This window comes from Anguilla rostrata, chromosome 1 (genome assembly GCF_018555375.3).
Source record: "Anguilla rostrata isolate EN2019 chromosome 1, ASM1855537v3, whole genome shotgun sequence".
NCBI lineage: Eukaryota > Metazoa > Chordata > Actinopteri > Anguilliformes > Anguillidae > Anguilla > Anguilla rostrata.
The window spans coordinates 10459034-10474947 of NC_057933.1; the positions used below are offsets into that span (position 1 = coordinate 10459034).

Below are 15914 nucleotides of genomic sequence, written 5' to 3' on the forward strand. Positions count from 1 at the left end.
ATGCACAATATTATTAAATTTCTTATTTAAGCCTATTTCTCATAAGGTCATTATTCATAAAGAATAGAAAGCCCCACCTCTTATACAGTACATTTTGTACTTGCTCAAAGTTTTATATTGAACAAGTAGTACATGGCCTGGGGATTTTATGTGACCCTGTCACGGATTAACACATTCTGTAATCTGATTTCCATAACGGTAACATCATTATGAAACACAGAAAGGACAGGGGTCAGGGTTTGGAGTGAGGCTCCGTCCCACCTGTTTGAGATAGGACTCCATCTCCCCCAGAGACCTCCCCAAATGTTTCTCAGGATCCAGACCTGCCAGGAACACAGCACAGAAATAGAGGATCGCACCACAGACAGAAAGCAGTGATTGGAAATGACAGGGCAGGGAGGACTTTAATCTCTCACACAAAAAGACACGTAACTCGGCTCAGAATATATTTATTTGACTTTTGCTAATTGTGAGCACGGCTCTCTTTGGTTAAGGTTAGCAGTTTTCAGTTCAGCGCTGAGCGGTGAGCGCTGTTTTGTTCCTCCGCGAATGTAAACTGGAAAAATCCTGTTTATTTGTCTTTCTCTTTAAACGGCGCGTGGAAGTGACTCAGCGCCTACAGATATTTGTAGGAACACGGAGCTGGCACAGAAGAGCCAGAGCTCTGCTTCCTGGAGCCTGCCCTTCAGTGAGGCCAGCCCGGCGCACACGGCCGCTGGCCCTGGCTGTGTATTCAGACTTCTCCCCAAGCTACACGCAGCAGAGACGGTCGCGCTGACCCCCAAACCTGGAACGCTCAGCTGCGCAGCAGTGACAAGGAAACAAACTCCATGCATTAACCCTTTGAGAAGTAAGATCACAAACACGTCATTAGAATCTTCTTAACTGAACATTCTAATGATGATGTCACAATCACTACTGACAAGCGAAAGCAATGGAGTTCTAGAATACTGACTTGTTGAATGTCAAAAGAACATTTGAAAACACCTACTCTTCAAAAGGTTAATATGTACTGGATACATTCTGATCCCTTCACTTCCATTAACCTGTTTGCCCATGTTATATTAGCATCAACCCTGGATGTTCTGTATGTGTTGTGTGCAGTGTCTATGTATCACTGGGGAAACAAATCCTGATTTTACTACAGCCTCTTACAACCTTTCCCCACATAATGGAGTCAATCAGCTCTTCATACAAAGCATACGCCTCTTGCTTACACCCAAGATAAGTATTACCTGCTGCAAGACATTCGATAAGCTATTAAACAAAATGAAAAGGAATGCAAAAAAACAAAGCTTCTTCCTGTTTATTCGTTCTTAAGTCCTACGATGCAGATGCACAACCTTGTCTGTTGAAGCACTGCCAGTAAAGTTGAGAGCAGTGACGCTCCATTGAATAGCTATGCAGAACTAAAGGCTGCTCTCAAGCTTAGCCCAGACACAATGGGCTGAAATGGAGTGCTATTAGACTGACAAGGCCACAATCACCGAGTGCCATTACAGAACACAAACAACAGCCTTTTCACAATGGCAGCATCACCTGCCATGACAGACTGTACGTATCTACACAAAATGCCTCTCTTTATAACAATAAACCACAAGAAATGCACTCAAGGGCATCTGAGGCTGATCTCTAACATAAAATAATTTTTTATATAATTTCAAAAATATATGATTCACAATGTATATCAAGTTGGAATTTGACGATAACCATTCTGGAAAAGCATATGAAAATGCACAGCACAAAACTGAACGTACCAAACCCTGTCAAAGGACCTCACAAAGATGATTTATGGTTCTTCTGATTCAGAACACGTTCTCTTAAGGGTTTTCCTCACAGAACTACACTCAGAGCATTTTACAGCTCAGAAACACAGCACTGCCTCTGCACACATCTAGATTACAAATAAAGCTCTGAAATAATATGCTTACAATCAGAAACACTGAAATGTGCTTGACTGACAAAAGACAACTGTTGGAAACTCATACAGTATGTGCACATGTCCAATACAGCAATGGCAATCATTCTCACACTGATTAATGACACTAGCATGGGAAAGTTAAGTCTTGACCGGGTACATCATGTTGTGCTTCTCGATTCGTTGATTGGTTGTGATCGCGACAACAAACCAACTCACTACAAATCGCTACAAAGATCCAAACCTCAACAACACCTGAAGCTCCACTGCAGTCTGCGTGGGTGTGCCGATGTCAAGCCGCAACTTTTCAGTGCCAAGAATGTGAGAAAGTGAACAGTTTTTTCTTATAAAATGGGGGGGGGGACTATTCCAGTGAAAAGACTGATTATTTTTTTCCCTCTTTTAAAAAAAAAAAAAAAGTTAAAACCCCAAAGGTCGACGTCTTAACCGCGAGCCCTCGGGGGAGCAGGTCTCATGAAATATGTTTCAAGTTATCATGAGAAGTAATTCAAAACTGAGTTCAAATGGGTTTGAACTGCGGGAGGGGGGAGACGAGGGGTGGAGGGGGGGAGAGGAGGGGTGTAGGAGAGCGAAGAGGCCCAGTCCTCCACCCAGGGGAGCAGCAGACTTAATTAGTGTGAGAATATCTAATCTTGACATCTTTTCATCTTAACCCTATACAAAGGTAATAAGGAAAAGGCATTAAAATTCAATTCACTTTAATATCCTTTTTAATTAGTCATGCCTTTTAACTAATTTTAATGGCTCAATTTGCTTTAAGGATGTTGATTTTTTAATATGTTCATTAAGTTAATTTGCTTAAATAAAATATTATACAAAATGTGAACTTTAGCTGGAGCGAGGTGGCACAGCCCCGATATCACCAGGGGTCTTGACCAGGCGATGCCAGGCAAGGTAGACTCCCGTTCCTGGAAAGCGCTAATGTTTAAATAGTTCATATACAGCACACAGTACAAAAACTATAACATCGCAAAAAAAATGGAGGCAAAGACCAATGATAGTGGATGAACACAACACCATACGATTTAGTATATTCTGTTGCCCAGCTAGCTGAATCTTAACTTAAAGATTTAAATCTGGTTAGGTAATTAAATAAATTCTACATTGCAGAAAAAAGATTTATATTAAATATTTACAAATGTATTAATATTTAACATAAGTGCCAATGTTGAAAATTCGGCAACTTTATTATCATATAAGCATTATCATATGTGATACCACAAGCTCAATTTTACCTTGAACAACAACAATGCCAAGCCCAATCCCTAGTGACTATCTACAAAAAAAAAACTGTATTTTTAGGACAGTATGACCGGTCACTTTTGTTTGGCGAGTCAGGTATCATTTTAGAGAGACTGCCACTTTACAAGGGAAATGAAAGTTTACACAGAAGTTTAATTCAATATCCAAATTCCAACTCCTAAATTTAAATTTTCCAACTTTAAAATGCGCCATTTGTGATATTCAACTACATCTAAATCCATTAGCAACTGTACATAGATTTCAGGTAGATCAAAAATAACTGACAGATCAGAAAGTTACAGGTTAGCTAACATCGCTACTTCAAATGCACATTAGGTGCACATCACTCAGCAGCCAGCTAATCTGAGAGATGTTCAATGTTACCGTGGAGATATGGGTGTGGAGTGCAGACCCCAGACGGCTAGGCCTTCCGCTACTGTAATCTGTGCATGGATGAAGTGCATTTATATGAATTTATGGTGATTAAAGGATTTATAAAAATTGTCAATGCATAGCATATGACAAAAGGGTTCAGAATCCGGGAAGCATAATGCCATGTCAATTTAAGTATAATATTGTACCAACTTAAGCAATTGCTCCTTTAGTTAAGCCTCATCACTCTTGCTTGATATTAAACCTCCCTCCCTCCCTCCCTCCCGCAATGCTGGTTACTGACTGACATTGTGTCTGTGGTGACAGTCACAGACACAAACGTACAGGGCAATGACTTCTGCACTAGGTAATACATACATATGAGGAACTTATATCTATTTGAGTGGGGTTGCTTCCTTTAAATTCTTTATAATGTTTACGCAGAACTTTACAATTCAGTGAGCAGGCAACCATGGAAATGTAAATTTTAAGAAAAACAAACACAAACGAAAATTTACCATCTCAGCCTGAACCAAAATTAAAAAACACTTTCCTCTTCTGAAGCCTGTGCTTAGATACCTTTGCTTGGATATAAATTGTTTTACAAATCCTGCAGTCGCTGTAAATGAGTATATATTTGCATAAAATAAAGCCTGCACAGATAACAGCAAAAGATACACGTCCTAGAATGAAACGTAACTCAGTAAGTTCACTCCCACCCCACAACCGAAAGGAAGGCAGCAGTCTCATCCACCATTATGTGGCCTGACTCCACTCTCATTTACATGACCATCACATCCCTTTTCTTCTCAACCTGTTTTACAACCTGACCTAAACCCAATTACCTGCCCTCATTATGCCACATTAAGCCCAAATAATCCCACTAGAAGCAACCATTTGTCTGCCTCCAAGGACAGGTTCTGTGCACTCTGGAGAAATGGGGTTCAGAGTAACAAAAAGAATGTCTTGCCTTTAAAAGGATTCTATCATGTATTATCCTATAAAACTGCAATTAAATTCAGTGAACTTTCAAACTGACAGAACGACGGTGAGGAAATTAATTTCAGGCCTCCCAATCCACAAATAACTTCTGGAAGTGTCAAGTTAGAACAGACGTGAATGAATGAATAAATAAACTAATAAATAAATACAATTACTATCAGCATTTTCCGTGAAACTTTAGTTACACAGATACACTTCGAGGGCTTAAAGAGAGCATAAGCTTCTGTTTTTTTGTTATTTTTGCACTTTATTTATAACATACATTAAACAATAAACTGCAAAAATAACCCAACAAAAAAAAAAAACAGAACCTTCTGTTCTCTTTAAGCCCTCAAAGCCAATGTATAACTAAAGAAAGATGTTCTCAATTCATAATCTTTTCAAAGTTCTTGTTAGACCTGCAAATCTCAAGCAATTATTGAAACACAAAGGAATTTTTCACTTTCCCCCACTTCATTCAAGAGAATGTAAGAAAAAAGCAGAAAAAGTAAAGCCCGGATAGATCTGCCTGCTTAATTGAAAGTACTATTGCTTTTAGTTGCTTCTTTGTCCCACCTCATGCATAAAGCTAAATTATAAAAAGAGAGATCTGAGATAATACCGGTGCTGAAACATCAGCCATTCACGGATATTCTTAAGATCTGACACGCACCTGACAGCTTGGCTCTAATCCCAGCCTTCAGACAGAAAGAAAAGAAATTGAATTCTTGATGTGTAACATTTTAGCTTTTAAATCTTGAAATAAACATCTTCCCGCTAGAAGGTGAGCTAGTTCATCCTTTGAACAACGCACTCAAAGACCTTACTGAAAACAATAACATTCACTATCACCCAATCTGAAAGAGAGGAAAAACGCAAAACAACACGAGACGATAAGATTTTGGTATATGCCAAATTTGTCCTGAGTCCTTATCTGAAATTCAGAGTCTGCAAGTAGAATAATAGGAGATTATTCTACATGCTTTCACATCTGAAATTTAATCTTTTTATCCAATGAATAAAAACTAGTGCAATTATAACCTCATAAGATGTATATCTCCCGGTCTTCCAAGGATTTTATCCTCTGTGAACAAGTCCTAAGAGATACGACAAAGGCAATAAATAGAAATATTAATGACGCTATCATTTTTAATAACACAAAAGGGAAGTTTTACATATTCAAATGATACCAGAGACTAAATCACACTGACTGCATGGCTGAAATATTAACACTTGGCCCAAGGTGACACAGCACATTTAATCTCCAGGGTAACCTACCTGTTAATTAAGGTATAGTGCTTTTAGAATTCTACACCAGCGGAAAGATGTACAGTAGAAATTAATCAGCCTTTCCACGGCGTAAATACAGAACATATTTCACATTACATTTAAGAGTAAGCTGAGCTGACCCTAAAAATAAATAAAATTAACAATACTGTGAAGATTTAAAGCTATTCAAATGACAGCCATAATTCAAAATAACAACGGAAACAGCAGGCACCGTGGAAACGACACAGAATGGCTGTTCCATTGGCCTGTCACAGTGTGACACCTCTCACTTTCTCAGCTCTGTTTACACACACAGCGAGACTGACAGTCGCAGACAAGAATAATGTGTATAAAAAAATACTTAACAAAATTCCTCACCCAACACTGAGGACAATGGTGGTGCTTTTGCAAAAAAAAAAATGCAAGCAGCCACACAGGCATAACTGTAATTTGCGCACTACTTACATTCTCGTATTGACTTTCAAAAGTGATTAAATACCCCTTAAGCGCAAGATCATCTTACTGCGCCTAATCCAAACTCTGAGAAAAGGGGCCTGTTATGGGAATTACCTACGCACATAAAGAATTAAAAATAGAGTGTACGTGCAGTAGGCCACTATCTATTTTGTACACAGTATTACACTTAAATTTTCAGCGAGGTCAAGGGTAATAACGCTCTGGTGGTAAAAGGTAATATTAATGGCTTTACCACAAAATGCATGCACTGTCCCTAAAACTATACAGTGACTGTAGATGATGTTTATTTTGCCCGGTATGGCTGGTCTCTTTTGGTTAAAATATGCACTAGAGCATCAAGAGCATAATGCGAAAGATGTTCACTCCAGTTCTAAAGCATGCATACAATTTGCTTGCAGTGAAACAGTACACATACATTTAAAAATGCACCAGCAATGGTCATTTTTACCATCTAATCAGCTGCCTCGCAGATCAATTCAATTCAACACAATGAGCATTGCTTGTGTGTCAAATCAGCATTCACTTTGCCAAAGCATTAAGCAGTTATTACGAACATTCTCTCTCTCTCTCCCGCACATAAGTTCCTATGAGGGCAAAGAGAGATGATGAGAAAATGGCACTGATTCGCTCAGGGTTACAGTGTTCTGCACTGTAACTAAAACAGCCCCAGGTGGGAGAAGTGGGCTGAAGTAAAGACTTTGAAATGGGCCCTAATATTACTGAATCCACCTCTGGTTACTGTAATACAGTGCATTCATTTCACAGTTGGAAACCTGCTAAGTTTTCCTGCGCACCCATTAGAATCCACAGACTGTTTAACCAAAGCGGGGGGAAATTAAACAATGTCAAGGCCAAAACTGCTATGCAATTGTATGGCTCACAATGTTTTATTGCTTTTAAAACCACAAACATCAACAGAACATTCCAGTACTGCTGCCACTGTGAATGGCCTGAGCCACTGGAATGGCAACAAGTCTTCACTTCCTGTTGATTACAGGGTCACTTCCTTTCAAACCATAAATCCAAAATTTGCCTCCTTCAAGGTTGTTGAAACAGTTTCAACAAGGATGACTTTGCAAATGGTCATTACTGTTTAACTCAATACAAATATACATATTGCACCAGGTTATCTGAGAAAATCTCTGATAGTTACTTTGTTGTGAAGTTAGTTCAAATGTAACATTATTAAATGTACTAAAATATCAAAATGATGTTAAAATGGTCAAATACACAGAATGTCCTTTTTGTATGGTATTCTTTTTGTAATGTTTTAGACCACTGAAGATCATTTACGTTCAATGTGTACACCTTATGTTCATGTTTAAAATGACTTGTAAGTGCTTTTTACAAAACTTTTTGAACACATTATGAATAAATAATATAATATAATAATATAATAAAAATATATATGTACCTGTGAAAACTTTATGGCAGCCATACTTTTTTTCAAGTTGTACTATGAACTGGGGAAAAGGACAGCAATGATTACGATAATGAGTCATCCACAATTTTAGCTGTCTTTGTCAGACTGTAAAAAAAAAAAACAGGATTCAAACTCAAATTACGCTGCTAATTATTTTCTGTCAGTGCCAGACGAATGGCAAAGTATCACATTATGAAAACGAGTCACGCCAAAAGCAGCGTCCAAAGGAAAACTTGTGGAACAGTGTAAGTTGCTCAAATGCATTTGTAAGCCAATAAACAGTGAGAAGGGATTCGGCGAGGGTTTGTGTTTTAAAAGCACCAGTCACCCTTTACCTGGAAAGACCGTTCTATAATCTACACCTGAGGTCTGTGCAAGTAACCTTCTCTCAGATATGCCCAGCGTCACCCAATACTTATAACAACACACCCCATTGCCTTAACTCGCTCTAATAAAAGCTGCAATTATTTGAGTGGAGCCTAATAGCCCCAGAGCACTCTGACTATTCAATTCTCTCATTTCTAATTACATCAGCCTCAGGGCAGGTGAGAAACCAAGGACGATAAGATCTTACCCTTTTACCTGTAGCCAAAAAAAGACAAGAGAGGAGAGGGGGGGGGGGAAACAGAAACCTGGGGTAGCTTTTCTTTCTCATTATAATCTTCAAAAATGCAGAGAATTTGCTTTTAAATGACTTTGCCTTAAGAAAAGGCTGAAAGCTCAGTGGCACTGTCAGTCTTTGACTGGGCTTTGAGGCAAGGTGATTTTGTGGGCGGGGGGTGGGGGGGATTATTCGGGGTAATTTCACCAGACTCTCGATGTTTCAGAGATAGCAACATTCCTGGGCGAGACACAAAGAGGCTTTGTCTCGGCGACCAGATGAAGGTGAGCTAAAAGGAGCCATTAGCATAATTACATCTCTTCTTCTCATCCCCATTCACCCAGGACAGATAAGATGTGCTGTATGATCATTCATATCAAAGAAAAAGTGTGGCCTCCCCGGCGCTCAATACACAAGACGAGAGCGCGGCTCTCCACCTCTCCACCGCCAGAAAAGCGCTCGCTCTGCCCTGGAAGACGTGAAAAAACGAGTAAATTGACAGCGCTGTTTGAATACGCCAATCTCAGTAATTCACAAAAAGTTTAAAGTCATGTTGAAAACCCGTCTCCAGAGCGTTCTCATTTTAACACTTGACACCAGAAGCGGTTGCTAACGAACTCCGGGATTCAACGTAATTACGCGCGCTTTGTCTCCCTCTTCAAACGCGGAAAGGCGCATTGTTAAGTTTCTGTAGTGAGAAACATTCTCCTTGTTTAACACTATGCACAATTAACACCCGAGCCATTCACAAAAGGCAAAAAGCGGGACGTCCATCAGAAGACCCCAGGATTCTTTTACGCCAGCTCGCAAAGCTGCGCGCGGCCTGTCACTGCTCTACTCCGACCCCTCTTACGACAACTTACCCCAACAAGCGTTCCCTGCGACGCACGCGAGAAAGAAGCGTCCGCATTGTGACATACACTCTGAGAATAAAAAGAACTATCAAGGAGCAATTATCGTTTATCACTTCCTTTGTCACAGAAAACAACTTCATTGTTAAGTAGATACAGGTAGTTATCTGCGCACACCCATTTAACAAAAAAAAGCTATCTTACTTCAATACTTCAGTAACTCGATCCACTTTTTTTTTTTTTCCCCCGAAAGTGCCACAACGGCCGAGCGCACAAAACAGGTGACAATACATTAACCCTTTTCCCTCTCGCAAAGCCATTTAAAACCTTAAATGAGACACGCGAGATTTTAATCTTCGCTGCACGCCCCGCACGTTTCAAGGTATTTCAGAAGGTAAAAATAAAACCCCTCGGCCTTTTCTTCCAGGACAATGGGGGCGTGCGCCATTATTGACAGCCTTCATTGACATGGCACATAATCATCCGTGCTCATTTTCCAACTGCTAGCCTCTCCTGTTATCTCCTCGCATTGTTCTCCACTTTGGCGCTCTCTCTCTCTCTCTCTCGCCCCTGGCACCAGCCCCAACGGTTCGTCTGAAGCCTGACTGATCATTTTCGGCTTTTCGTTTTTTTATTTAATTTTATTTTTTTTCCATTCCCGCCCCCCCAGCCCCGCCTCCCGACAGATGGACGTGCGCCGACCGCGATCGGCCCCCGGCGGGAGACGCCGGCGCGAGGGCGGGGCACTACCCCCGCACGGCCGCCGCCCCCGCGCGCTTACCGAAAGCCGCCACTTTGATGATGAGGGCGTGGAGGTCACATGATATCATCTCTCCCAGGAGCGCCTCCTGGTCCCGGCGCCACAGGTAGGCCAGGGGCTGGAGCCGGAGCCGGGTGCACCTGCGGGACAGGTGGCAGAGGGTGGGGTCGGACGGGACGCGTACGGGACAGGTGGCAGAGGGTGGGGTCGGACGGGACGCGGGCCGGACAGTCGCCAGAAAGCCGCGGCTTTCAAAGGCAATTAGCGCTTACCTTCGGCGGGCCGCTCGCCAACGAGAAGCTTACGCTAGCCTCCGTCCCCTTTGAACGCGGGGGCCCTCTGTAAGGGACCGTGTGCAAATTACAGCGAATGTGTAATTACGCGGGGGCTAATGGCACTCTCCCCGCACTCCCGCCTGTCACGCGCGCAGATAGCGCAGGTAATCGGACCCGAGCCCTCGGGCCCCCGGCCTGTCTTTTCACACAAGTGCCCCGAGGTGTGAAGCCGGCACAATGGGAGGCTGACAGGGCTGTTTGTTGATATGCAGAGCGCTCTATCGCGGCGCTGGAGAACGCCAGGCGGGGGGGGGGCGAGGGGGGCTCGTCGCGGAACGTGCCGGAAGACGAGAGGGCCGGCCGTCTGACAGCGCGGGTCCAAAGGGTCGCGTCCCAGCGTCAGTCACAGAGTGAATGTGCTCTACCTCGCTGCGCGGTCTCTGGGAAACTCGAGCCCAATTTATACAAGGTCTGGGTCTAACCCCGCGCAAAATGTCACTCGGTTATGACTCGAATGATGCAATGCCACCGGTGATCCAGTCTATTTGTGTAGCCGTGGTCAGACACCTGTGGGACAGGAACACTTAACCCTCAGGTAACAAAACTGTAGTCATTAAGCACAAAAATGTTAACTTATATTATTTTTGAGTGGAACAGTATGGTGTAGGAATTAAGCTGGGTTTGTGTCTTGCTGTTGAGATGGAAACACGTAGAAAAGGAAAGAACTCAAAAGTGTTTTCTTGAGTAGAGATAAGTGGTCTGCTTACACATTTTCCACCCGGACTCGTTGGTAGTCTGACAGAATGGCTCCGACGGACACGGCTTCAACTCCTTCCTTTTCCTGGAAGAAGGGAACAGGCCGGAGAGAAAGCAGGGTAATTCAGCAGGAAGCTTGACAACACGTTCACATCAAACAGATCATTAGCAGCAACCCCATTATCATCGCCTTAACGGTTTGGTGATGTCGCCTTAAAAGGTCACGCAGAGCTATAAAGTGCCGCCATCGACTGTCAATATTTCATTTTTTTATAAATAGAAAGCCCAAGCAGCATTTTTTCATACTTTTCAAATCAATAACCCAGGAAAGTGTGAAAATGCATGTATTTAGCAATTTACACAATACAGTGAATGGCACCCATACAAACGCAAGTTCATTTGTATCACTTCCTTGTATCACAATTTAGCATGTCAACTTTTTCAGTCTCCATTTCCCTATCTCTCATTTACCACGGGACACACAATCTCTCTCTCTCTCTCTCTCTCTCACACACACACACACACATACACACACACAAACGCACACACGCACGCGCACACGCACACACACGCGCGCGCACACAGAGTCTAAGAAAACAGACTTCTCCGCGACGCGTCTTTTCCTCCATCAGATAAGCCGTGGGGATGTTTACACAGTAACGGTATCAGGGCCTTCCTGGCCCCGCAGACATCCCCTCGGGGTGAGGCCTCCTCGCCCTGGCTCTGCTGTTTCTGGAGCCTGCAGCAGAACAACAGCCCCAGACCCCTGGCCTGCTTCTAATCTGCAGCCTAGCGTCCGCCGGAGCGGAGATGGGCCCACACGAGCTCTCCGAGCCCCTGCTTTACCTCTCCTACCTTTCCCTACACCGGCCTGCTTTACCTTACCTCTCCTTATACTTGCCTGCTCTACCCCACCTCTCTCTATACCTGCCTGCACCACCCTACCTCTACCTACACCTGCCCGCTCTACCCTACCTCTCCCTACATCTGCCTGCTTTACCTCACCTCTCCCTATACCTACCTGCTTTACCCTACTTCATCCTACACCTGCCTGCTCTACCTTACCTCTCCCTACACCTGCCTGCTCTACCTTACCTCTCCCTACACCTACTCACTTCACCCTACTTCTCCCTACACCTTCCCGCTCTACCTTGCTTCTCCCTACACCTTCCCGCTCTACCTTACTTCTCCCTACACCTGCCCGCTCTACCCTACCTCTCCCTACACCTGCCTGCTCTACTGTACCTCTCCCTATACTTGCCCACTCACCTGCAGCATCAGAACTTTCCTCACAGCCTACTGGGATAATCACCAATTATACAACAAGCAACCAGGATCACGCCATTCTGTCCCAATTTAAAAGTTCATACATGTATTGTACCACACTGTCCTGGTGCATTGTGTAACGGCCTGGCTATCAGGGGTGACGCGCGAGCCTGACTGTGCGCTCGAAAGACAATGGGCCAGAGCTTGCAATAACAGCCAGTTCTGCCTCGCAGACACCTCTCAAAATATGACCGAAATCCTGTTTACACGAGTCAGTCAAGGGAACGGGGCGGGACCGAGCATGCCCCAAACTGAGAGTCACTCACAGCAGAGATTAGGCTGTCATCCACAAACATTACCTCATACGAATTCTATTTGGAAAGACCTCAGTCGGGCATTTACGCTTCAATGATTTTCTGTTTTCACCTCCATGTAGTTAAGCAACAAAAAAAAACAGACAACTTTTTTTCTGAACTGAGTTTGCTGTCTTGTGTGCCCACAGTCCTATATTTTAACATGGATTGATCAACTAGAGGTTACATTACTGGATTCCAGTTAAGTTCTTATTAGCGTACATTAGTGTTGTTGTTTTAATTGAACAAAACTAAGCAATTGTAGTTAGTTAACATATAACAATGCAGTACTGTTAATATTACTGTGTCCACATATGACAAGTTAATATTTCCAGGGCAATGGTTTATTTTGGGAGTAAATGGGCCAGATCACAGACACAGATTAAGCGTAGTCCTAGACTACTATATTCAATCTTGACTGTAGCTTCTCCATATAAAGCTCAATTTAATCCAGGACTATGCTTAATCTATGTCCATGAAACTGGCCCATTAACTTTTAATCCAATTATAATCCTTTCTGAATTAAAAGTTTTCTACGTTCTCCTACTGTCTAGATAAGAAGCAGTAAGAATGTAGGACACAGTCCCGTTACAATAACTGGAATACAATCATATGAAATAGTTTATTCATCTCACCCTTCATCATAAGACATCAACCACCGTGATGCGGGAATGAACGCAAAAGACCTCCCTCACTGTCACATCCAAAATTCCATTAGAACCCTTGAGTACAACTAACTACAGGGCCACAATGAAACCATATTTACAGTTTTCAATATGGAGAGGCAGAAAGGGGATCCATCAGAGGGGTTGCTGGGTGGCTCATCCTGTTATGGATCTGTTACAGTCCACTGATGGGCCCCAGGGCCTGGTACTGAATCAGGACAGTGCCGGTGCCGGCCGGCTGTGGCTGGTAGCCCCGCACGGCAGCATGCACTCGTGTGTCTGGGTTTGCCGGTTGCTAGGACTCCTGCAGGTTCACCTGTAGAGCTATAAATGAGGCATAGTCCTCTGACTCACGTCTGGGTGACTGTTTATTTGTGGGGTGATAAAAGCTAGAAGCTGACATCACATGCTTGTCTGTGCCCTCCCCAAATCGATAGCATAGGTTGCAGCAATGAATGCTAGTTAAAAAGTTTGACTGCCCATTCTAAGAACAGGGGAGAAAAAAAATAAGCAAAGGCAGTAAAAAATCCAACAGCGGAAAAGGATCCCACAGCGGAAATGATGGGTCCAGGATCAAGGTGAATGAACAAAAATAGTCGCCATTTCCCCATTAACAGCCACTGAATACAGAACAAAGACCATTCTGAATGCATTCTTTCTTCCAGAGTTGACTTCAGGCAAATGTTCTGAGGTATTTTCATTGGCAACATATATAATCCATAGTGATTTCAGAAAATAGGTCTTACCAAAACTCTTAAAACCACACAGACCAGCTCAAAGAGCGACAGTGAATTCTACACCAGTGACAAAAACTACTCAAGCCCAACCACCAGTGCTCTATCCATGCATAGCTTAGGGCTATGCTGTTTTTAAAAATAAGCCTCATTCTGTGTTTCCGACTGGTATTCCACACCAATACCGCAATCATCTGGTAAGTCCATCACCAGTGAGAACTCCTGTTATCCTAGGGTGGGACATCCAACTTATATGGAAATGTGCGGCTCGGCCTGGCCTCAAACTGGCTGTTTTAGGCTCAAAGTACGGTCTTTAATTTCATACTGTCTTCAGACAAAAGTAGGGTACTCTTCACCTTGGCATAAAGACAGATTAATGAAGGAGATCAAGGTATAACATTAGACATGAGGTCTTCTAGGAACCCGGCTAACCATTCCTTGCAGTACTTTCATGTCCGTAAATACCGCATAAGCCTTTTCTGCTGTTTGAACTGAAGTAATGTCAACTATGTTGGTGCAATATAGTAACATTCTATCACGCATATTAAGCATTAATATAATAGCATCCGTGTGCATCTAAACACAAACACTAATGTATTCTTTATACGATATATTTTGCCGACCGAACTAGCACGATGATACCCTGAATTATCGGTCCCTCTCTCTTTAAGAAGAGTGGCATGAATGCAACAGCCTGCAGGTTCATTAGTATATTACATGGGCTGTAATTATAAACAGGGGCAGTCCTACATGGATGAATGTGGAGGTTGCCAGTAAATTACCTTGTAGCCATTATAAATTTCCCAAGCTACTGGTCCTTAAGATAACCCTCTCCCTGTGGTCCTTCCTGCAATTTTTCTCTGCCTGATAAACATGCTGATTAAAACGAGCACCGTGTAAACCTTTGATACTTTTTAAATGAAATCCATGCCCTGCCTCGGGGCTGTGACTGGTTTCAACACAACGTGTCAGCTAATCAGATAATGAATATATATGTATGTATGTATCAGGGACTGGGAGACACAGCAGCCCCAGGCAGCGCTGAGGATGGGGGGGGGAAAGCTATGCTGTTCTCCACAAAACAGCACGTGTGTGTGTGTGTATGTGTGTATGTGTGTTCATATTCACTACAGTATCAAGTGGGAGAGATAAGGCTGGATTTACACACTGCAAACACACACCGCACACAATCACATGCACACACACATACACAAACACATACACTCACAAAACATAAACATCCAAAAACAGACTTCACACAAATCCTCTTTGCAGAAACAATGTATGTCAAGAAACAGCACACATGAAATGAAATACAAGAACATAGGCAGGTATCAATAAAACATTTTAAAAGCATTACTGCTGTAAAACCACTCTAACCATGTCACTGATTGCTTTCCTGGTAAGCCTTGCACCAAAGCCAAGGAATAAACAAACCAAACGTATAAGTTATGATGTCACAGTTATTCCACTGTAAAGAATGTCCACATAGTATGTTGTCTTAAAGTCCCTGTGCAAGTTCAGTGAGAAGGCTACCATTGAAACCAAGTGCAATCAGACAATGCCAGAAGTGAACTTACAGAAGTCATACCTACACTGATACCTACAGAAGTGTGTAGGACATCTACCACCACAGAGATTATTATAAACTATACCCGCTAATCCTGGGCTCTATACCCGTTTATCGCAGGGTCACGAGGGTTCTGGAGCCTATCCCACCATGCATTGCGTGAGAGGCAGGATTACACCCTGGACAGCCCGCCAATCTATTGCAAGGCACACACACCATGCACTCACCGAGCACCAGAAACTCCTGTTACTAACCTGTAGCTAAAACAGGATGTAAAGAAGGTACAGAATGGCTTAGTTGTTAAGCCTACAATAATATCTAAGCCTGTAATTGCTACTATTGTACTGAGGGTGAGAGGCAGGCAATGACACTGTTAAACC

At 42.8% G+C, this 15914-nt stretch overlaps 1 protein-coding gene across 3 annotated transcripts in view; it reads right to left on the bottom strand.

Moving 5' to 3' along the window:
* dph6 (diphthamine biosynthesis 6) overlaps positions 1 to 15914 on the bottom strand; it is a 68342-nt gene that overhangs the window by 35570 nt on the left and 16858 nt on the right. For all 3 annotated transcript variants that reach the window (XM_064321619.1, XM_064321637.1, XM_064321628.1), the window contains exons 4-6: positions 10958 to 11031; positions 9937 to 10055; positions 262 to 323 (exon numbers count right to left, since the gene is read on the bottom strand). In XM_064321619.1, the coding sequence (XP_064177689.1) occupies positions 262 to 323; positions 9937 to 10055; positions 10958 to 11031 (255 nt within the window). The remainder of the gene's footprint in view (positions 1 to 261; positions 324 to 9936; positions 10056 to 10957; positions 11032 to 15914) is intronic.